At 39.7% G+C, this 25,316-nt stretch overlaps 1 protein-coding gene across 2 annotated transcripts in view; it reads right to left on the reverse strand.

Moving 5' to 3' along the window:
- The window catches only part of RYBP (RING1 and YY1 binding protein), a 76,321-nt gene extending 51,427 nt beyond the window's left edge, over positions 1-24,894 (reverse strand). The window contains exons 1-2 of one of the 2 annotated variants that reach the window (XM_022572551.2): positions 24,769-24,894; positions 23,899-24,024 (exon numbers count right to left, since the gene is read on the reverse strand). In XM_022572551.2, the coding sequence (XP_022428259.1) occupies positions 23,899-24,024; positions 24,769-24,800 (158 nt within the window). In that variant the 5' untranslated portion in view covers positions 24,801-24,894. Of the gene's footprint in view, positions 1-9,747; positions 23,857-23,898; positions 24,025-24,768 lie in introns of those variants that run through there. The other variant, XM_089919551.1, reaches the window with a different exon arrangement.
- Between the last annotated feature and the right edge of the window lie 422 nt (positions 24,895-25,316).

Raw genomic sequence — 25,316 nt, forward strand, 5'->3', positions numbered from 1 at the left:
AAGACATGTAAAGCATTCTACCTCTGTCAAAGTACTCCAGCTGCTCCACAATTATCTATAGAGAAAGTCATCAAGATGAGTTATCAATATGAAAGGATTGATTCTAAAAACAAAGGACATCTTACAAAGGGAAAGGAAGTGCTACGGATGTGATACAGATGGCAACTTAAAAAAAACACCAATCACTCTTACATACTTCCCACTGGGGGAAATTAGATGGGTTGAAGAACGGAAACATATGTCAAGAGAAAGTTCACGCCCCGAACCCCCTCATTTCAAATAAGAAGTCTACCTGTCAAGCACACCAAACCACAGACTTCCAAAGACAACATAAATGTTGGAAGTCGAAGATCGTAATAACTGTTTATGGACTATAACATGAATCAATCACCAGCAGACCTGCACTAACAAGAAATGTTAAAGGAAGTCCTTCAGGCAGAAGGAAAATATTACCACATGTAAATCTGGATCTACAGAAAGGAATGAACAGCACCAAAAATATATGTTGGGAAAATATATAAAACTTCTCGTTATATTTTAAAATCTCTTTAAAAGGTAACTTGACAAATTAAAGCAAAAGTTAATTGTGGGAGACTACAACATATGCAGAAGTAAACCTATGACAATAATAGGGTAAAGGCTAGGTGCAGGAAAAGGGCTACTACAGTAAGGTTCTTATACTATATATAAAGAAGTGTAATATGACTTAAAAGTAAACTAAGTTAAATATACAACAACAACAACAACCGAAGAGTAATAGCTGAGAAGGTAAGAAAGGACATACGTGAAATAAAAAAACAAAAACAAACAAGCAAACAAAAAAACGTCAAACCAAAAGAAGAGGGGGAACAAAGAATGAAGAATAGGTGGGAAGGGACTTTCCTGGTGACACAGTGGTTAAGAATCTGCCTGCCAATAAATGCAGGGAGTGTCGATCCCTGGTCCGGGAGGATCCTGCATGCCGCGGAGCAACTAAGCCCATGTGCCACAACTACTGAGCCTGCACTCTAGAGCCTGCGAACCACAACTACTGAGCCTGCGTGCTGCAACTACTCAAGCCTGTGCCTAGAGCCCATGCTCCACAACAAGAGAAGCCACTGCAATGAAAAGCCTAAGCACCAAGGAAAAGTAGCCCCCACTCGGTGCAACTACAGAAAGCCCACGTGCAGCAACAAAGACACAACACAGCCAAAAATAAATAATAAACTCAAAAAAAAAAAAAAAGAATAGGTGGGAAAAATAAAAAACAAATAGTAAGACAGTAGTTAAAATTTAAAACCAATAATATCAATAATCACATTTAATGTAAATGGTCTTAACACCACAATTAAAAAGGCAACGTTGTGATATCTGATCAGAAAAACTAAACCCAACTACCTACTGTCTGTAAGAAACCCACGTCAAATAAAGATACAAATATGGGAAAGGGTATGCCATGCTAACCCTAGTCAAAAGAAAGCTGGAGTTACTATATTAATATATGACAAAGTAGGTAACAGAGCAATAAATTACCAGGGATAAATAGGGTCATTTCACAATGACAAAGAGCTCAATTCGTCAATAAGACATTATTCTAAATGTTTAATTTAGACACCCTAACAACAAAATTGAGATAATTAAACCAGAAGTCAATGAGAAGGATACCTAGAAAATCCTCACACACTTGGAAACTAAGTAACATAATTCTAAATAATGCATCAGTCAAAAAGAAATTAAAGGGATAAAAAAAGTATTTTGGATTGATTGAAAAGGCAAACACATTATCAAATTTATGGGTTGTAACTATAATAGTACTTGAGAGGGAAATTTATAGCATCAAACGCCTATATTTAAAAAAGAAGGCTCTCAAATCATTGACCTCTACCTTAAAAAACTAGAAAGGTATAATAATAGTAAAGACTAAAACAGAAATCAACAAAATACAAAAGAGAAACAAAGAAAAATCAGCGAAATCAAAACCTCACTGAGATCAATAAAATCCTGGTAAGCCCAACTAGACACATCAGGAAAAAGGGAGAAAACACATATCACCAATAAGGAATAAAAGAGGTGACAACTCGGGCTTCCCTGGTGGCGCAGTGGTTGAGAGTCCGCCTGTCGATGCAGGGGACACGGGTTCCTGCCCCGGTCCGGGAAGATCCCACATGCCGCGCAGCGGCTGGGCCCATGGGCCATGGCCACTGGGCCTGTGCGTCTGGAGCATGTGCTCCGCAACGGGAGAGGCCACAGCAGAGGCCCGCGTACCGCAAAAAAAAAAAAAAAAAAAAAAAAAAGGTGACATCTCTACAGATGTTATAGATATTAAAAGGATGATATGGGAATATTATAAGCCACTTTATTTCAGTGAAATGGACAAAGTTCTACATTCCTTGAAAGGCACAAACTGTCAGAGTTTGTGCAGGAAGAAAGAAGTAATCTCAATATTCCTATACCTTTTAAAGAAATATAATTTGTAGTTAAAAACTACTTATAAGACTCTAGGCCCAGATGGCTTCACTGATGAATTCTACCAAGCATTTAAGGAATAAATAACACGAATTCCATACAAACTCTTTCAAAAAATTAAAGAGAAGGAACATTTCCCAACTCATTCTATCAGACTCACATTAGCCTGAATGTAAAACCAAACAAATATAAGGTAAGAAAACTACAAACCAATGTCCTTCGTGAACACAGATGCAAATATCCTTAACAAAATAATCCAACATGGATTATTGCCCTGAGAATACATCATGACAAAATGAGATTATCCCAAAAATACAAGGTTGGTTTAAAATTCAAAAAATCAACCAATGTAATTCAGCATTACACATGAAAACCTGTATAACTGTTTTAATAAATCCAGGGGGAAACTATATTTGACAAAGTCCAACATCTATTCCCCAATAAAAACTCTCAGCAAACCAGAACAGAAACTTCCTCAACCAACCAAAAGAAAACCCAACTAAATACCATACCTAATGGTAAAAGACTGAATGCTTTACTTCCTTAAAAATCAGGAACAATACAAGGATTTTCACTCTTACAACTTCTATTCAACATTGTACTCGACAAATGACCAGTGCAATAGGCAAGTCAGAAAAAACAAAAAAAATCAAGGCATCCAAGTTGGAAAAGTAAAACTCTTAATTCATAGACAAGATCATCGATGAAAAAAACTACAGAACCTGAAAAAAACAAAACAAAAACCCTGTATTTTTATAAACTAGCTACAAACAACCAGAAATTGAAAATTTTAAAGTACCAACATTCACACAGCATCAAAAATGTGATAAATTTGACAAAAATATGCAAGACCTGCACACTGAAAACCACAAAACACTGTTGAGAGAACATTTAAGTAAATGGATAGCTACACCATGTTCAAGGATTGGAATATGGAATCTAATGTTAAGATGTCCATTTCTTCCCAAGTTTATCTATAGATTCAACAAATCCAAACAACAATCCCAGCAGGCTTTTTTGTAGAAATCGACAAGCTGATTCTAAAATTTATACGATAATGCAAAGGACCTAAAATAATGAAAATTACTTTGAAAGCAAAATTAAAAGTCTTATCAGCCTGCCTCTGTATCCAAGGGCTCCACATCCACAGATGCAACCAAGCAAAAATATTTGGGGGAAAAAAATTCCAACAAAGCAAAACGTGAATTTACCATATGTCGTCAACTATTTACATAGCATTTACATTGTGTTAAATAGTAAAACTACCGCAGAAATGATTTAAAGTACACAAGAGGATGTACACAGGTTACATGCAAATATGCCATATTATATAGGGGACTTGTGCTTCTACGGATTTTGGAATCAAAAGGGGGTCCTACAACCAATCCCCATGGATAGTGAGCATCTACTGTATGCCCTGATTCCAAGACATTATAAAACTATACTAATTAAGATAGTAGTAAAGAAAGACAAACATATCAATGGAACAAAACAGAGTGACAAATATACAGTCCACTGATTTTCATCAAAGATGCCAATGCAATTCAATGAGGAAAGAATCATCTTTTCAATAAATGGTGCTAGTGCAACTGGATAGCCATATATGTAAAACAAACAAAAAAAAAACCCAACTTACTTCACCCTTACAAAATTTGTATACAAGTGTTAACCCAAAATAGACTAAAGACCTAAATGTAGGCATTATAACTATAAAACTTCTAGAAGATGATCTGAGAAAATCTTAGTGATCTCTGGCAAAGATTTCTTAAATGACACAAAAAATTATAAAAGAAAAAGGAAATTAAAATTCATCAAAATTAGTATATCTGCTCTTCAATACACTTTCAAAACATGTATCTGAATCTAAAAGAACTCTCACAATTCGTAAGTCAAGCAACCGTATTTTAAAATGGAGGAAAGATATAAAAAAGATAATAAGAAGAAAATACACAGATGGCAACTAAGCACATGAAAACACGCTCAACATCATTAGTTATTAGGGAAACACAAATTAAAACCGCAATGAGATACCATCAGAAGCCCTCTTAACATTAAAAAGACTGACCACATCAAGGCTGGCAAGATGTGGAGCAACCAGAACTCTCACACACTGCTTTGGAAATTTAAAATAATATAACCACTTTGAAAAAAAAGTCTGGCAGTTTATTAAACACACCCACTGATTCTACTCTGAGGTATGTACTCCAGAGAAGTGAAAGTATACATCTACACCAAGACTTGTTCAGGAAAGTACAAAGCAGCTTTTTGTTTGTAAGAGCCAGAAAATGGAAACTCAAAGGTCCATCAACAGATGAAAGAATAAACAAATAGCAGAATATGCATGCAATGGAATATTACTCAGCAATCAGAAGTAATAAACATGGATGAATCTCAAAATAAGCATGCTGATTGAAAGAAAACAGACCCAAAGAAGTGTATACTGTATGATTACATTTGTGTAAAATTCAAGAAAATGCAAGCTAATCTATAGTGACAGAAAGCAGATTAGTGGTTGCCTGGAGACAGAAAGGAGCGAAAGCAATTACAAAGGGGCAAGAGGAAATTTTTAGGAGTGATAGATACGATCATTATCTTCTTTGTGGTGGTTTCCCAGTTTACTCTTCAAATGTGAAGTTTTTTATATGCCGATTATACCTTAATAAAACTGAGAAAGAAACACAGATGACAAGATGCTGTGCTTTTTTTCCCTGACTGCAGTGTAATACTTCTTGGTTTTAATACAAAGGATTAAGTAACACAGAGTTAATACAGAAATTATACATTAGTGTACAAAATTTACACAGGTTTTACTGTTTATCATCTTTTAAAATCAGGAGATAAAAAATCTAGCTGTTTAGTACTATTTGACAGCACATTCTAGAAATGCTACAAATAGATCCTCTTGTAGAGCAGTTATCTTCTCGCTAGTTTCGAAGTATTTTCAAAATACTCCATCTTCATTCCTAGTAATTTTAACTGGCAATAGAGCCTGACATTTTAGCTGTAAATTTAGTATCAATACCATCATTACCATTACACACACACACAAAACACACCCTATAAATTATAACATGCATCTCTTCAGGAACAATCTGCACTGCCAGAGTTTCACCAAGGCATAAAGTGGTTTTCCTGATGACTGCAAGAGGTCATAAATCTAGCTTGTTTACAGCTTCGTGTCGTGTATTTGGGGTCGCTATGCTGTTTCTCACACTCCCTACAGTAGAGTAATCCTACTCTTCTTATCTCCACACCAGTATCTGATCCAAACAATTTCATGTCCAGCACAAGAAAAGATATGAAAGGAACGAAACACAGCCACGCTGAATTTACTGAACGGTCAGTTATCTAGTTAGCTCTTCCCTGCTTCACGTCACCTAAAACTTCTCATGGTGCTGAACACGGAGAGTTGGGACTTCTTTCCCTACTTTTGAATCCATGAGTCTTGAAAAGCCAGAGGTTAGCAAAGAAAAGTTATGTATCAATTTCCACTTGCCAGAAGCCTCGTGTGTTCTAATTCCAGGGTCTGCTGTTTGGTGTTTTGTTTGGGGATTTTTCTTGGGGGGGGGGGGCGGGGAATGATAAAAAGGTTGGAGCTAAAATGAATTTGGGGGTTAGATGAGGAAATTCTAAATCATATAAGACAACTGAAAACTGGCTCTAATGTTCTGCATTCATCACTCTTACTTTGCTTCATCTCATAAAGCAGAGGCAGGGGAGGCCAACTAAACTGGTTCCTCTGATTCTAAATACAGCCAATGGAAAGAATTGAAAAAGTGTTCATTCACAGGTAATAAAATGTATTCCACAAATATTTGCTAAACTGAAAGTCAAACTGTATCCTCAAGAACAGAACTATAGAAAAAGTCTGATTTATCTGCACACTACAAATATGCTGACCCTAAAGAACAATCAGTAAGTCCAAAAGCCTATTCTTTAAAGGAAAATATAAAGAACCCAAGAAAACCACATACTATACCTTACTTTCTACAATCCGGATAGGTTTACTCAGTCACATAAAGGTAAAAGAGTTTTAAAATGAAGTTCACAGTAGCAGACACCACCATGAAGTCAAAGTTAGAGTTAGCTCTGACCTATCGAAACTCTCATTCATTAGCACGAGGGTTAGAAAAGTTAAAATGACACAAAAATATCCAAAATATATGTCATTATGTCAGACTTTGAAAGGTTTTCCACTTCACCACATTGCCTATTACTAAGAAGCTGGAGAATAAAAACTATTGTAAATTTGAATTTTACTTTATAGACATTTGAACAAGAGTTACAAACAATTTCTAAAGCAGTATTTCATAGAAAACTATAGAGCCTGGATAAAGGAAAGGGGAATAGGAAAAGATAATCAGGACCTGTTTACTTGACAAAATCACTGAACTGGAAATAAAACAAACTTCCAGGGACAGGAAAACAAAACTAAAAAGGACACTTTAAAGATTCTATTGGTCACTGAGAAAAACAAAGCAATATCCTTATACCAATTTTCTGTGAGCATGTTACGAACAAAATTAATTCTGAAAATACACCTCTCAAAACCACAAGAGGATCACAATGACTCGTCAAGTTAGCATAAGTTGATTAAGTATTAGGATTAACTCTAATACTAAGTTTAGCAAAAGTTTCCCAATCTACTGATCAGCTTGGTTGCTGTGTACTAAATTTATTCAATTTTGTAAAGACATTTCTTGCTTGTAAATATTCTTTAAAACTAGGTATTGATTTTACAGAAGTTTCTACATTAACATCTATTTAGAAACCTTAGTCTCTATTTTCAATGATAATTTGTTTATTCTCAAAATTCACACTACAGTTATTAAGTGCTTATTAATAGCTAATAGTTTTATTTAAAATGCAACAGGGCTTCCCTGGTGGCACAGTGGTTGAGAGTCCGCCTGCTGATGCAGGGGCCACGGGTTCGTGCCCCGGTCCGGTAAGATCCCACATGCTGCGGAGCAGCTGCGCCCGTGAGCCATGGCCGCTGAGCCTGCGCGTCCAGAGCCTGTGCTCCGCAACAGAAGAGGCCACAACAGTGAGAGGCCCGCATACGGAAAAAAAAAAAAGCAACAAATTCACTTTTTTACCAAAACATCCCAATTCATCAGGAAAAATATCTTCTCACATGAAATTCATTATTAGATCAAAGATTTCTGAAAATACTAACAATTCAGAGGCTCTGTTTATAAAACAGTACCAGCTGAAAGGGAAAGATCCGGGACTTCACTCCTGAAAAATAATAGGTAAAATTCCAACATGTCTAAATTATTAAACAATTCAAAAAATTCTCTAGCCCACCTCTTGAACATCCTTTTGGTAAGAGAATTACAATCATTCTGAGTCCTATGTAGCTGCAAAATTTCTAAGAAAAATAAAGACTTCACGATCTTGTCAATTTTAATCCTCCTTAAGCCATACTCTTGAGCCTAGTAGACCCTCTAGTCACTGTTTTACAAGCCTTTATAGATAGCTCTGTTTCTAAAACCTTCAAGCAGAATGGAATTTAAGAGGAGGTCATTCTTTAGGAGTTCTCCTGAGAAGGATCACCTTTTTAAAAGATACTGCTTCAGAAGAATTCTATTTTGCAATCAATTGTTGTCTCAGCTGTGAGCAGAAAAGCAGGTATCAACTTGAAAGGGAGATAATCAAGGGACCTATCTAAACAGTAACAACAGAACAGTAACAACAGACTATGCAAAGACTAATGTAAAATTAGAAACTAAAGAGAGGAAGTAAATTAGGGGTAGCAGTATTTCCAAGTCATTTACCAAGGTGTTTTCTTTTTTAAATGGACATACCCATTTGCAGAGAGGGTTAACCAATATACAGCACAATCATTTTAAAAAGGAAACCGGATGCTTAAAAGAGAGATTAGGAGAATGGATTACACTCTAAAGGGTATCATGAAGAATACAACAGCAGCAGCACAGAAGACCCTGCCTCTGAAGACATAACAGTATGTCACTGTACCTGTCCATGAGGGCTTCAAATGTAAACTTGGGGCAACAAACGCAAACAAGAAGTTTCGGTACAAAAATTATGCTATGCTATGCTAGAGATGCATACAAACTGCTTCAATGATCACAGAAAAAAAGAATCAAGAAAGGATTCCCAAAAGAGCTGACATGAGCTACGTCTAGAAGCAGAAGGTGGCATTTCCTAGGCAACAGTAAGAGGTAAGACTATAGTTCCCTGTGCTATACAGTAGGACCTTGCTGTTCATCCATTCTACAGAGTCTTTCTTTTAATTAAACGATATAATAAAGACCAAGTAAGCATACCCATGGGGCTGCAGGACACCTGTCTGTACTTAAAAAAAAAAAATTCATCTTCCACACCAGGTGTTCTGTCTCGAAGCCCATATCTTAAAGATCCTTAATAGGAGATTAAATGAATCTAGTGTTTTGGTCAGTCTGCAATGAGCTTAATTTATTTGGGAAAATCAGGGACAAGGATTTATTAACCCATAAATGAAGAATTTAAAAATAAAAAGATTAACTATAACTTAAATAGGAAACTATTTAGTTACACATAAAGTTGACAATGCCAAAAAGTTTTAACAAATAAAGTTTTCCTTTTCGAGATTCTGAAATGTGTATCTACTGATATATCTTGGGGGTGGAGGGTAAGACATTACAAATACATTATTTTCTATATATTTTAAGACAAGTTATTTGGCATCATGATATTCAAGAGTCATTATATTAAAAGCTAACAAAATTGACATAAATCACAGTGTTTCAAAACTGGAGGAAACATAGACATCATCTAGTTCTGTGAATTTCAGGGAATTTCAAGTGTTAACTGCAACCCACAGTTTTACATTCCAACCTAGCACACAAATCTGTATATATATATTTTACAATATATTATTTTTAAGATATATATAATTGTAGTAGCGGACATCGTGTATAGTGAAACTTTTAAGAAATCCTAGGCATTAAGATTGCCCCTGCCAAAACAGTAGACATCTTTGTAACATGATTACATCAAACTTCATCCCCAAAGTCAATCAGGATAGCTACATTCCACAAACCTCACAACTCTTCAATAAAGAAAAACAAATACCAAAGCAGAATTTCATGTTGTAAGACATCACCAAGATCAGAAATGATGAGTCTTTCGTAGGAGTTCTGATGGGTTCTTTGTGTAAGATTTACAGCCCTTAACTATATAAGGGTAAAGGCTATATAGACAGGAAGAGAGGCACTGTGAGGCAAATCATGCTGAGCCAAAGTAAAACTATCCGAAAAGGCAGAGAGAAAACCAAGGGGCAAAGAACATTCCACCTACCTCCCCCTGTCATCACTTGGTCCTGAGCACCAAAACATAACTTCCCTTCTATAAATATGCTTCAACGATGCACACCAAAAGTACTTGTGTCAAGATGACTTGATAGTTTACTGTCACACATTCTGTCCCAGGGTACCCAGCAACAAATTGGATGTCCTGTGACTTCCTCAATTTTCTTAATTGAAGAAGAAACCAGAAAAAGGTCAGCAATGCATACACTGAAAGGAGAATCTACGTATTAGAACACAAAGAATGAACACCTGATGATATATGCTGCACCTGACTCTGCCCAGGAGATGACTGCCTTGCACTGCACCACTGCTCTGGGAGAGTCAATCATTCACAAACTGCCTCTCACCACTGACTTTTAATGGTGGCATGCAATGTTCTTTCAAAGAATTGTTTAATCTTCTGAGTAAGTCAAGCAACGAACAGCACTTCAGACGAATAGCACTTCAAATAATCTGATTTTAAGGCAGTCGGCATATATAGCATATTCTTAGCCCATTTTTATGGGTATATTTAACCAAGAAACAGAAAGATAAACACTCAACTTCACAACAAGCAAAATACATCACCTAATCTACACAGACTTGTATTAACTTTTTACATCACACATAACCTGATTAGGCTAATAATAATGACGGAATAACTCTGAATCAAAAGAATACAGTTAGGGCTTCCCTGGTGGCGCAGTGGTTGAGAGTCCGCCTGCCGATGCAGGTGGACGCGGGTTCGTGTCCCGGTCCGGGAAGATCCCACATGCCGCGGAGCGGCTGGGCCCGTGAGCCATGGCCGCTGAGTCTGCACGTCCGGAGCCTGTGCTCCGCAACGGGAGAGGCCACAACAGTGAGAGGCCCGCAAAAAAAAAAAAAAAAAGAATACAGTTAAAACACTTTCGTACCATATTAATTTGTCCATTTAATTATAGTCATTTTTCTATTTCTTCTATTCTACTAACTGGGTAGGAAATCAAATAAGTTACTTCACTTTTCTGAGCCTCAGCTTCTTCAACTGTGAAAGCTAGAATAATAACTACCTCTCAGGATTGCTCTGAGTACTGCACTGGGAAAACAGACCAAAAACTGGTATGCAAAATGTAAAGTACTATGCAAATACAATGTATTTGAGGATATCATCTTATGACTTACAGTCTAAATGTTCAAGTGCCTCATGCAATATTTTGCACATAAGTGCTCAAATATTTGTCCATTCATTCAGTCATAACTTTAAAGTTAGGGCCCAAAACTTTAATTCTGGAAAACAAAGGTTATGTCATATACTCCTCACATATTTATTCACTAGTAATATTATTAAGAAATCAGTTGTGCCTTTAGAATGATGAGTCGTTCAATCAATACACAATCTATTGGAATAGTAACATTACCATCAGTTATATATTGTTTACAGTATGTATTCTGTGCCAGGTCCTGTGCCAGCTATGCTATATACATTCACTCATTTAATCCTTAGAATACTCCTAGAGAGAAGTTATTATCCATAACTGAAAAACTAAAGCACAAGTTAAAGTAACATACCCAAGGTTACAAGGTTAGCAAATGACAGAGCTGGTGTTACTCAAACTTAGGTTTGACAACCAAAGCCCTGACTTTCAACTACTACTGCTACTACTCTCCAATATGGGAGCCATGAGGCACCTGTGGCTATTGAGCATTTGCAGTGTGGCTAGTCTGAATTGACTCATGCTGTAACTGTGAAATACACACCGTAATTTGAACACCTAATATGAAAAAAAAGAATGTAAAATATCTCACTGCAATTTAATATTGATTACAAGTTGAGATGACAGTGATTTGGATATAATGCATTAAAATATATTCTAAAAAATAACTTCACCTGCTTTTTGCTTTCTTACTGTCTGTCGCTAGTAGAAAGTTTAAAATTACATGTGGCTTATAATGCATATACTTCTCCTGGGCAACACTGATTTAGAATATTATACAGGATTTTGTAAAACAAAGAGCACAATGGGGTTCCCTGGTGGCGCAGTGGTTGAGAGTCCGCCTGCCGATGCAGGGGACACGGGTTCGTGCCCCGGTCCGGGAAGATACCCCATGCCGCAGAGAGGCTGGGCCCGTGAGCCATGGCCGCTGAGCCTGCGCGTCCAGAGCCTGTGCTCCGCAACGGAAGAGGCCACAAGAGAGGCCCGCGTACCGCCAAAAAAAAAAGAGCACAAAACATTTTTTTTCTTAAATGTTTTAATTTTTTTTTATCCATATTTAATGGAGTATAGTTGCTTTACAATGTTTTGTTAGTTCCTGCTGTGCAGCAGTTAATCAGCTATATATATACACATATGTCCACCCCTTATTTCGATTTCTTTCCCATTTTGGTCACCACAGAGCACTGAGATCCCTGTGCTATACAGTAGGTTCTAATTAGTTACCTATTTTATACATAGTAGTGTATATATGTCAATCCCAATCTCCCCATTCATCCCACCCCCATTTCCCCCTTGGTATCCATACATTTGTTCTCTACATCACTGTCTCTATTTCTGCTTTGCAAATAAGTTCATCTGTATTATTTTTCTGGATTCCACATATAAGCGATATTATACAAGAGCACAGAACAATTTTAAATTTACAAACACAACATATTTTAGAGTATACAGATATGTTCCAATAATAACAGCTGTTTTAATACTGTTAGTGTAACCAATATAAACAAAACTTTCAAATCCCTTAATCTAAAATTTGATTTTGCTTACTTAAATTTCAATATTCTAGAATTAGATTTTTTTTAAATTTCCTATTGTGAAAATTGGTTTTTCCAACCGCAAAACTGATACCAACTCATCCACACTACAGAAATCACAGAAAAGCACACATACAAAAAAACCCCATCATCCCACCAAGCAGAATCAGTCTTTTGATCAGTCATTACTTCTAGGTATGTGTATTAGTGAAATGGTATGAAATATTATTTCAAGTGCGATTATATTGTTCATCATTTTGTAACTTGCTTTCTTTCAATATATTAAGAGCATTTTCTTATATTACATATTATTTCTAAATGTATTCTTAAATTTTTATTTGGAAATAATTATAGATTCATAGGAAGTGGCAAAAATAGTACAAGGTCGTAAATAACCCTTACCCAATATCCCCAAAATTGCATCTTCTTGATTATAGTACAGTATCAAAATCAGGAAATTTACATCGGTATACTATATGTAAACAGTTCCGTGTTATCTTATCACACGTGTAGATAGATGAAACCATCACTACAATCAATATTCAGATCTGTTCCATCACCACAAAGACCTCCCTCTTGCTACCCTTTTCCAATCACACGCATCTCCCTCCTTTTCCCGCCATCCCTGACCCCTGACAACCACTAATCTGTTCTCTCTGTAATTTTGTCATTTCAAGAATGTTAATGGCATCCTACAGTAGGTGACCTTTAGAGATTGACTTTTTTCCCTCAGCAGAAGGGCCCTTTGAGATCCATGCCCGTTGTATGCATTGATAGTGTCTTCCTTTTTAACTGCTGAGTAGCAGTCCATGGTATGGATGTACCATTCACATACTGAAGGACATTTTTGTTTCCAGTTTCAGGCTATTGCAAGTAAAGTTGCCACGGATACTTGTGAACAGATTTTGTGTGAATGTCAGTTTTCATTTACCTGGAATAAACGCCCAGGAGTGAAATTCCTAGGTCACATGGTAAGTTTTATAAAAAACTGCCCAAACTGTTTTCCAGAGTAGTTGTACCATTCTACATTTCCACCACCACTTGATAGAGATCTCAAACCATTTTTAAGAGGTGCAAAATATTTATGGCTATTCAATAGTTTCTAACAATTCCTTGTTGATTCCTATGTAAGTAATTTCATTTTTTGTTAAAATAACGATGCAATTAATATACATAACACAGAATTTTCACATGCAGATCCTGTAAATTAAATTGTTGGGGAACAGGATACAAATATTTTAAAGGCATTTGCTACCAACTGCCGTGATGGCCTTTGGAAAATTTAAATCAACTTACACACCACCCACCCAAGGGTCTATAAAAATGCCCATTTCCTAGCCTCACTAAAAATTTTTTTTTAATCTTTAATTTTTTATTTGCAAAAAAATGTTACCTTGTTTTGTATTTATTTGAATAATGGGAAGGTTGTATACATTTCCCACACTTCCTAACTTAATTTGCAGTTCTTTCATAAATTACCTGTTCATGTTCTTTGCCAACATTTTACTGGAATGTTGGTTCACTGATTTTAAGACCTGGTTCTGTCTCTCTAACTTACATTGCAAAGAAATAGGTTTTTAAAATAAACGTCTGAAATTCAAGCCAAGTGTTAGTAATGCAAGATAACTGCTGACTTTAGGACGTAAAAAACAGTTTAGTTGATATGGTCCCCCAATTTATCAATTCACACAACATATTTATTAATTAAGGAATCACCTCTAATGCCAGCTCTGGATTAAAAACATGGTTCCTAGAACGGTGATCACTTACTTCTCTTAAGCTCACTTCAAAATACTAAGACATAATTTTTCCATAACAGACATCAAAAACGATCTTCACCTTCATGAGGAAGCGTGGCTGGCTTCTCTTTAAAGGAGAATTTAAGGTCATCTAAACCAGTCTTCAAAGTGTGCTCCCCACACCAGCAGCCATCAACATCACCTTGGACTTGAACTTGTAAGAAATGCAAATTCTCAGGATACCCCAGACCTACTTAATCAAAAACTCATGGCCTACATATGAAATCTGATCTGTTGTTAGAAAACAGTCACCAGGTTTGTTTTCGCCCTCTGAGTAACCACCATGCACTTTTGTGTTTAAGACCCAATAAGCTGATGAAACTGGCATCCTATATCACCCTTAATTTCTTGTCCCTCCCAAAGGCTATCAAAGTTTCCTCTTCAATTGTATTGCTTATGATCTGAAATTACAGAGAAAATGTTTTGAGCAAGTTTTAAGATGCTTCTTTTACATCCCCCTTTCCTAGTTTCTTTTCCCAGCCAAAGGATAATTTAAATAGATTTTCTAAATTGACAGAGAGAGGAAAGAAGAGGAGGAATAAAGATCTAATTGTATTTAAAAATAAAAATTTCACCTGTTTTACCTTGTGATTTCAACTACAGATGGTCCCTGACTTATGATAGCTTTTTCAACTTTACAATGGGGCAAAAGTGATACACATTCAGTAGAAACCACACCTCAAATTTTGAATTTTGATCTTTCCCTGGGCTAGAGATATGTGGTACGATACTCTCTGGTGATGCCGGGCAGAGGCGGGGGCCGCAGCTCCCAGTCAGCCACGTGATCAGCAGGGCAAACAACCGATGTACTTACAACCATTCTGTACGCAGACAACCAATCTGTTTTTCACTTTCAGTACAGTATCAATACATTATATGAAATATTCAGCACTTTGTTAAAAATAGGCTTTGTGGGCTTCCCTGGTGGTGCAGTGGTTAAGAGTCCGCCTGCCAATGCAGGGGACACGGGTTCGAGCCCTGCTCCGGGAAGATCCCACATGCCACGGAGCAGCTGAGCCCGTGCGCCACAACTACTGAGCCTATGCTCTAGACTCTGCGAGCCACAACTACTGAAGCCCGTGTGCCTGGGGCCTGTGCTCTGCAGCGGTGGAGGCCATCACAATGAGAAGCCTTCACGCCACAACTAGAGAAAGCCTAAGCGCAGCAATGAAGACCCAATGCAGCCAAAAATAAATTTAAAAGATTAAAAAAAAAACACAGCTTTGTGTTAGGTGATTTTGCCCAACTATAGGGTGCTGTAAGTGTTCTCAGCACGTTTGAGGTAGGCTAGGCTAAGCTGTGATGTTTGGCAAGTTAGGTGTACGTATTAAATGCATTTTTGACTTACGGTATTGTCAACTTATGACAACTTATGACGGGTTATCTGGATGCAACCCCATTTAAAGTCAAGAAAAATCCGTACTTATGATTTCTGAGTAACACGGGAGTTTATCTGCAGTGCCTTTACTGAGAATTCATCTTTGGCACCACAGTCTGTGTCAATCACTGCACAGAAGTGAAAAAATAGCCACATAAAGAATGAGTCAAGACTTAACAGCAGTAATTAATCTAAATAACAGTAATGTATACCACGTATAAGGTACAACTATCAAGTTATGGGTATGTTAACACAACAGAACTTAACACAATGAACAGCATAGCAAAACATTTCCAAGAACACCCAAAATGTTCCGTAGCCATTTTTAAACTCCCTTTAGGTGCCAGCTTACAAGTGCACCCACCTAGTTCCTTATCACATCTCAAAACTGGTTTTCCACAACGTGACTGATCCTCTGCTTTATTAGCACACTTTTCGACATGACTTTTGGCAGCCTAAATCACCAAATGGGCAACAAAAAAGGAAAAAGAGTCGTCACAGTTATTGTTATTTAGTTAAGTGTGCTAAAGCTCTGAAGCCCAAAACCACTCCAGGAAGTACTTTAAATGCATGGCCCAAGGTCTCCAAGGTTGTAAACTCTGTGTTTAATTTCTAGAACATGTTTAGAAAACAAAATCAGAAAAATGAGACTACTACTTCTTAAGGACATGCTTTATAAAGACAAATTTCCCGTAATCCAATAACTTTACAGACAAGACGCAAGCCCCAAAGTGCAATACGTATCAGAACTCTTAACTGCAACAGTTTTAAAGGCGACTCCAAACTTCCAGTCTTCATCTATTCTACATACATTGAGTGAACCCCTACCAAGTGCCTGGCACTGTAACAGACATAGAAAAATATATGAAAAGAAAGATCGTGCCCTCAAAAAAAAGGTGGAAACATAACAAAGGTAATCAAAGAAAAATGCGGTTCAAGTATTAGGAAGAGGTATACATGATCTTAGGGCGTTGGAAAAGGCTTCCAGAGACATGTAGAAAGACAAATAAGAGTCAGCCAGGCTACAAGGAAGGAGGAGCATTTTAGAAGAAATCCAGAGGAAAAGAACGTGTGAAGGTATGGAAATGAGACATCATGGTCCATGCTAGGAAAACACCAAGCAGTTCGGTATGAAACACACACATGCTGTGTGTGGAGGGCAGATAGGGTGGTGGCAGGCTGCTCCCAGAAATTCTAAAGAAACGGTAGAGGACCATGAAGCCCCTTGTGATGCTCAGGATTTGGACTTTACCCTAGAAGCAATGAGAACCAGGAGATAATTTAAGCTGTCCAAATGGAGAGGCCCAAGAACCAGTCGGATCTGTTTGTCACGTGTATGTGTACATGGGGATGGTGACAGGTGGTTAATAAATAGTATCTGGGAATTACCATCCTGTGAACAGAAGTGGAAAGGTACGAGTGACATCTAAGGAGAGTGAACAGTTAAAAAGGAGGTAGGAGGAGGCAAAGAACTAACTAACTTGTATCAACCTGTACAACAAACCCTACATCCAAGAATGAAAAAGGCCTAGTTCAAACCTCAGATTCAGTGAGGCCTTCCCCAACACACCCCATATACTGTCTCTACCTCCTCTAAAAAGCACTTAGGGTCTCTACCAGGTACCCATTCACTCCATGCCTACCATGGCATTCACACCACTGGCTATCTTTTTATGGTCTTATCTTTTCAACAAGTTTGTTAGGTTCCTTGTTTATTCAACCAGTGCCTTGAAATATAAATGACCGATGAACAATATTACTCATGAGAGCCAAAAGTTTACTCCATTTGCATACTCCAGAAAATTCCACACACCAGGTTTTATTCCTTTCACCTAATGGTGTGTGGATTTTATGCTGCTGCTGGGAGGAGATGACTGTGTTCAACTGTGTAGGTAATGAACAGAAGGTGCAGAGAGATCCCATCTCTCGAATGTGTTAGGGGTCTGTATGTAGAGTTGAGCTCTAAGATATTCTTAGGATGAAACAGCAGTGGTTGACTACACAAGAACCACACACAACATGGATATTCACAAGCATAACAATGAGTGAAAAAAGCCAGACCCAGAAGTGTACATACTGTATGACTCCACTTAAATAAAGTTCAAGGGGAAGTGACTGCAGCGTGAACAAGGGGCATCTGGAGTCCTGGTAATGTTCTGTTTCTTAATCTGGGTACTGGTTACACAGGTATGCTCACTTTGTGCAAGTTCATCAAGCCTTACAATTATGATTTGTGCACTTCTCTGTATGTATGCTACAGTTCAAAAAGTTTACTTAAAAATAAACAGGCAAGGCTTCCCTGGTGGCGCAGCGGTTGGGAGTCCGCCTGCCGATGCAGGAGACGCGGGTTCGTGCCCTGGTCCGGGAAGATCCCACATGCCGCGGAGCGGCTGAGCCCGTGAGCCATGGCCGCTGAGCCTGTGCATCCGGAGCCTGTGCTCCGCAGCGGGAGAGGCCACAGCAGTGAGAGGCCCGCATACCGCACAAAAATAAAAATAAAATAAACAGGCAAAAAGAAAAAACGGGAGGAGAGATAGTGTTAGGAAGTATAAAGGAAGATGTCACAAAGAGAAAAGGCCCTGGCGATGGGACAAGAGGGCAAATGAGAACCACAATGACTGTAAAATGTTTTACTTTAAGTTGTAAAGGAGACTTTTGGAGACCCACCATTTCCTAAAGTACTAAGGAACCGAATTAGTGCTAATAAGTATTTTCGTAAGCTACAGCCACTTGGAATTTCTTCAGCATCTACAGAAGCACACAATAAATACATGATGCATGAAAAAATACACACTGAATCCATTCAAAACCTCCCATCCTAGTAACAGCTGACCCTTGAACAACATGGGTTTGAACTGCGCAGGTCCACGTATACACGAATTTTTTTCAATAAACACATACTACAGTACCATACAGTCCGTGGTTGGTTGAATCCACAGATGCAGAACTGCAGATATGGAGACCAACTATGGGACTTGAGCAGCCAGGGAAATCTGTGACAGGTCCTGGAACGAATGCCCCTCAGACACCAAAGGACAAGTGTTACGTGGATTTTCAGCTATGCACAGGGGGGTAGGTATCAGCGCCCCTCACCTTCCAGTTGTTCTAGGGTCAACTGCAACAGGATATACTGGCACGTTAGCTGGCCAGACTTTAGTCTACGATGTGTAGCTAAAAGTTGAGCAGCCTATGCAGAAAGGCTCGAACTCTAAAACTGTCCCCCACCAAATGAGCTAACTGGCACAGGTAAACCTCCAGAAATAACTATCCCCTTGCTCCAAAAGAAAGCAGCTTTAGTGTTTCCTAAAAAGGCAAATGTGTATCTCGACACTGCCTACAAAGCAGTCGCTCTGCCCAGTACTCACCACTCTGTAGTTCCCTATTCTGCTCTAATTTCTTCAGAGCACTGGTCTCTAGCTGAAATGATCTTATTCTTCTGTTCGCTTGTTTATTTTCTTGTCCTCGCCATAGTACTTTAAGCTCCACGGGAACAAAGATCTCATCTGTCTGTACACCACTGTACACCCAGAGCCCAGATGTCTGTGTGCTCAATAAAAACTTGTCAACTACCCAGGTAATTTACTTTAAGGCCACCAAGTATACATAAGATCAAGTCAGTACTAATAAATCAGTTAAGTCCAGTGTAATAGCAAACACAAAATAAATTATCACTCCGTTTCTGGGTAAGAGTGATCTCTAAACCTGTACCCGTTTTTGTATCAGCTTCGAGGCCGAAAGGTTTGACAAGGTTTGATGATTTGGAGGACCGGTAATTTTTCTATGTATTTTATGGAGAAATTTTACAAAAGACAAACGCTACAATAAAGCCAGTGTGGCCTAAGGAGTTACAGAACCACTGTGGCGAGTGACCCAGAACTGCAGGGAAGGGCCTGGCTCCTCTCTAGGTCAGGCACCCCTCTGCTTTCTGGGAGGCTTCCTATCCGAAAAGTACCACAGGATGATGCTCTCTTCTGAAGCTTCCAGCAAAGATCAAAACTTTCACGTTTCACTAAATATGTGTGTTTTCCCCTAAAACTTCTAAAGTACTTCATGACTAGTCAAGAGACTTTCAACTGTCAGGGTATCTGAATTTAAGAGAAGAAAAAGTCCAAAGTTACAACTGCAAAGAATCAGGGAGTTCCTGGACAAGGAAAATATTTTACACACAAACAACTGAGTACTACCAACTTCCCATTCAATATCCTTAGTACCAGAATTTTTTTTTTTTAAAGTCACACAATCTTATTACACATCTAAAGCAAATTCTTCACTTTTACTTGTCTGTAAAAACTCTAAATACGGTACATTTTTCAGGGGAATAGTATTCATTGCAGCACTATTATCGAAGAACCACTAATCAAGAAGAAATGCAGCAATATTTTAGTAATTTTAATTTTACAATAGAGATCATTGCATTCAGAGAAATAACAAAACCAAAAGTAAAATATACTTCATTTATCACCATGTCTAGGAAGTTACTCTGCCCAATACTAAAAAACTTCAACTTAGCAGAACAACGGTTAGGTAAATTTGTGAGTTTGTGGTTTTGTTGGTTTTCTTCCTTTTAAAAGCTGATATCCTCTTTCATGAGACAGGCAAAGTGGGCTGGGAAATAGTACTTTGGCTATCACCTAGGGAAGGGGTAGTGTTTCTTTCCCACTCACCACCACCTTCCATAGACACTCCTTTATTTACTACCTTGAAAGGCTCAGAGTACATCAGCATGGTGGGGAGGCGAACTTCTCAGCCGCAGGTGCCTCCTCCATGCTCTAGTGTTAAAGACTCCGTAAAAGTGTATCACAGAACAGGCATGAGGAAGCCATTCAATGTGACAGAAATGTACTAAAACTGGTTTGTGGTGATGGCTGTACAACTTTTTAAAATTTCCAAAAATCACTGAATTGTACACTTATACAGTTGATGCATCATATGGTATATAAATTATGTCTCGATAAAGCTATTAAAAAAAAACAACCAGCAGGGTAGAAAGTGGAACAGTATAGGCGGAAAAAGACTGTATTTAAGAAATAAACAGACCCAAAACAAAATTGGTAATACATCCAAAATAAAGCTCTCCACTGCCCCGTGAACCTCCAAGTAGCCTATTAAGTGTTGCCTCCTTCTTCCCTTAACACATTCCTTTCGAGCTTCTGACCCTCTGCTCTAAGCTGCTACAGAAAGAAGAAAAGACCTTCTGAAACACTTTCATGACTCCACCCACAGAATTAAATTTATCTAGTACACATGGCAATAATAGTGAAAGATGGCAGGTAATTCTGTAGAAATCAATTCTTCTTATCCAGAAGAATTGAGGGGAGGGGGAATTCTTCTAATTGATGCCCAAGCCAGACTGCTCAGACCTCCCGTAGCACTTTATTTATACCTCTCTCAGAGCCTTTATAACTTGGATTACAGCCATTCCTATACATGTCTTACCAACCTTTTAACACCCTCCTCCCGTCCCCAATGTCTTCAGCAGACGCTTTCACACCCTAGTAATTTAATAAATGTTCTTTGGATGAGTGGCAATATTTTCCTAATGAAACTGAGGAATATCAATTCTATTCTCAAAGAATACAGTTCTATGTCCTATTGGACTATCACTAATTCAAAGCTGACTTCCTTGCTTGATTGGTAGATAGATGATGGCAACAACAGTGACAACAATGATGAACAAACTCCAGAATTACCACTGGCTTCCCAACCAGCGAGGCTGTTATAATACAAAACATCAGCTCAGAGCAATAAAACCCAATTTCTATGCCAGTCAACAGGCTAGAAGTCCTTTTATTACTTAAAAATTATTCTAAAAATCACTGATTTTTGCCTATTACCCAGTATCCAAAACCCACCAAGTTTTCTACTGCCATCAATACCAAGTCTGATTAAAACTATACAAGGCAACAGATGTCAAATCTTTGTTGTATCAAGAAAATTACACACACAAAAAAAAGGCCCAGGAAAAAAACAAAGCAGTAGTAACTACTGTCACAGAAAAATTAACAACAGTTAATACACTGGATAACACAGGAGGAAAACCTGTGAAATTCACCCTTTCACATGAAACCCATCCACAGCATAAGAAAGCCAAATGTTATCTGCCTTTTGATCAATGACTTCTAGAACAAAATCTTTTATAAAGACTTCCAGATCTAACACATGAAAATACTGACAATAACCAAGATGAAATTAAGTTATGTAAAAGTATCATGAGTTGGTAAAAATTTAAATCCTCAGATCTCTAAAATCTGTGTTCAAATTCTACACAACCACAGACCTAAAAAAGTCACAGACTCTTCAAGATAGTAGGTGAGTATCCTGTTCCTGAAACATTTTCATTATTAGTAATTTAATATATTTGTTAAAAAAACAATTCCAATGTTGTCATCTGTGACTCTGAAATAAATTTTAAACAACTATATTGTTTTTAAAATCAAAACCTTACACGTGCTTCCAAAGAGCTGATGAGTCAGATTTTTTTATACATGTAGAAACTGAAATGCACTTTATTATGAGATAATTATTCCCAGCAATACACTGGATGTAAACTTCTGAATCTGCTTTAAGTTTCTCTTCACCAGTAAAGTTCTCAAGTTCTTAGGAGTTTCCTAGTCATTTACTTTAACATCATCTACGGTAACACTCAAAGCAAAACCACAATAAAGAGGTTTGGCCTCTGAGGGATTCTACATGTAAAAAAACATTACTCAAATAAAATACAATCACTATTGCTTTAAATAACAAATACATTTCTAAACTTTCATGGCATTTGATGGAATTCCCTGTTTTAGATAGCGAAACAAAATCTACTAAGCTCCCAATCTAAATCTACTAATCTACTAAGCTCCCAATGAGTGTTTCTTATTTTAACTAAATCTGCTCTATGATAATACAGAATATTGATATGAATTTACTTTAAAAAGTACCTATGGGGAAATAGGTACTTTTTGGTTCTGGAATACTTTTATTCAAAAGTCTCAGTATCTAGAGTTAGTGGAATTCACAGAACTGTTCCACCAGTAATTGGACAAAGTTGCCCAATATCCTATTTATTCCCAGGTATAAATAAAGCAATGAAACCCTAAGAGAACACATTCATTTAGCCAAAGAACAATAACCAGTTAGAACTGTGCAGTGCTACTACACAGTCATGTTGGAATGCCACCAATTCAAAAACAAGTACCTGATGAAATAAGACTTTTGGCAATCAACTTTAAAGATCCCCAAGGAACTCACTCATTCTTTCTCTCTTTCTCTCTCTCTTTCTCTCTCTCTCTCTCACACACACACACTCACACACACACACACACACGCACACACACAGCCCCGCCGATGTCTGCCCATTAAATGACATAAAGAATAGTTTTTAACTTCAAACTCTAATCACTGAAACAAATTCCAGTTACAAGTTAAAAGATGACCGGAAGACTACAAAATCAGCTTCCACATTTCATTCAAGAATATCTAAATGTTAAATCTGGAGTAGTTCAATTCGTTTTGATACCACACAGTTTACCACCTTCACTAAAATGAGGAATTCCTTCAACATTCTTTGCATTTTAATAAAGCTCTAAACACAAACTTCAGTATAATCACGCTATTCATTCTACATTTTGCAAAAATCGTCCTCCATCACCATTTCTCATAAGCTAATCAGAAACATACACACACACACACACACACACACACACTGACAGTTCAGTCTTCCAAAAAATGCACTTTCTTTATCAAACCCCAGCATTTATCTTCAAGTGCAAGGAAAACAAAAAAAAAGACATTTGCAGTTCAAGACAGGAAAAGCACAACCACCGCCTTACTGTACAACCACCACCAAATTTCTCAGGGAAGAGAAGAATAATTCACGACAGGCAAATTAAAAACATTCTGCACATGGCAAAAATAAAAGGTCCAATGTCCTACAATCCATAGCAAAGCTTCCTCTCTTTTGGAACCAATACCAATAAGCCAATGGATACAAGTGTCAAATAAATCCAGCGTCTGTTTGAAACAAGACGAAACCTGGAAAAATTCCCTCCCATAAATCAGTGAACATGAGGCTTTGCACCCAACATGAAATATACACAACCCAAACCGACATCATCCCCCCCACCCCACCCGGCACGTACAGAAAAAGCCGTAATCAACAAGTTGGAAAGAAGGCAGAAAGTAGAGCTCACAACCCTATACCCCCGCCTTTAAAAAAAAAAAAAAAAAAAAAAAGTCCTGTAACAAAAGGTAACACAGATCTTCAAGTACCTGGTGGAGGTGCCTTTCCTCACATCGCAGATGCTGCATTTAAAGGCTTCCGCGCTGTTTCTGAAGGTGCAGACGCTACAATCCCAAAAGCCTTCGTCTGCGGCAGGTTTTGCTTGTCTTTTTGGCCTTCAGAGGAGTGAGGAGTGGGGGAAAGGGGAGGGAAGAGTCAAGGAGCAGGAAAAAGGGGGAGAGACAGCAAAACACAGGCGCTGGTGAGCCGTCGTAATTTCGCAGGAATCCGGCGCTGGAAACTTCGCCCTGGCGACCACCCACCCACCCTTTTCGGGGCCGAGAAGAGGAACCGGGGGAGGGAACGGGGCGCCCCCACCGGCACCACGCAGCCTCCGGGCCCGGGCCGTGCTGCCTCGCACAGTAGGCGGCGGCGGCGCCCCGGGAAGGGCCGCGGCGGGCGCAGGAAGCGGGCGGACTTGTGGACTTGAGTGGGGCTGGGGGGGCCGGGAGGGGAACCGCGGGCCGGATCTGGAGGGGGCGCGCAGGGACAGCCCGAAGCCGGCGGCAGGGAGTGGGCCGGCTCCTTCCCTCTCCCCTCCCATGCTCGCGTCCTCCCTCCCTCCCCACCTGGTTAAATCTCCCTTTGTCTGGGAGGAGTGGCGGCGGCGGCGGCGGCGGAGGGCGGCTGAGGAGGAGCCGCCATGGCTGCGGCGCGTACGGCCGCCGGCCCCGAGCGGGAGCGACACCGCCTCCCGCCGCCGCCGCCACCGCCCGCCGCCGCCGCCTCCCCCCGCCCCCGGATCTCCATCTTAGCAGCGCCTCCCCCCGCCCCGGGTGGCTCCGGGGCCTAGTCGTCGCCGGCCCCCGCCCGCCCCCAGCCCTCCCTCCCCTTCCGCCCCCTCGGCTCGGAGCAGGTACCTGGTCGGGCTCTTCTTGTCGCCCATGGTCATGGATGGGCTGTACCCCCGCCCCCCCCAAAGCCGAAACCGGCGCTGCTCGGAGGAGAAACGCCGTCCGGGGAGTCGTCGCGGACCGGCCCCCCTCCCTCCCCCGCGCCCGCCCTCAGCCGCTGGGGCTCGAGCTCCGGCCGCCGCCGACGCCGCCGCTGCCAGTCTCCGGACGAGACTAGTCCCCACCAGCGCCGCCTCCGCCGAGTGACTGACGAGGGGCGGGGCCGGGCGCCGCGCGTCACGCGCCGGGCGGCCAATGGGAAGGCGGCGGCCGGCGCCGCGAGGGCGGGGGCGGGGCGCGGGGGAGGGCGGGGCGTGGCGGACGTGGGCCGGGCCGTTGGTGTGCGTGCCCGGGAGTGTGTGCGCGCTGGGGGCGCGCGTGCCTGCCGGTGGCCCCGCGGCCCGGCGCGGTGGAGCGTGCGAGGCCGGCGGGGCGCACGTGGCCGCGCCCGGGTACCCGGTCTGGGCTTCGGGCCTCGCGCGGCCGCCCCGTGGGACTGTCGCCGGGCCCCGGGC

The sequence above is a fragment of the Delphinapterus leucas genome, chromosome 10, assembly GCF_059928025.1.
Source record: "Delphinapterus leucas isolate spDelLeu-1000000601 "Yukka" chromosome 10, BTC_Dleu_Yukka2, whole genome shotgun sequence".
NCBI lineage: Eukaryota > Metazoa > Chordata > Mammalia > Artiodactyla > Monodontidae > Delphinapterus > Delphinapterus leucas.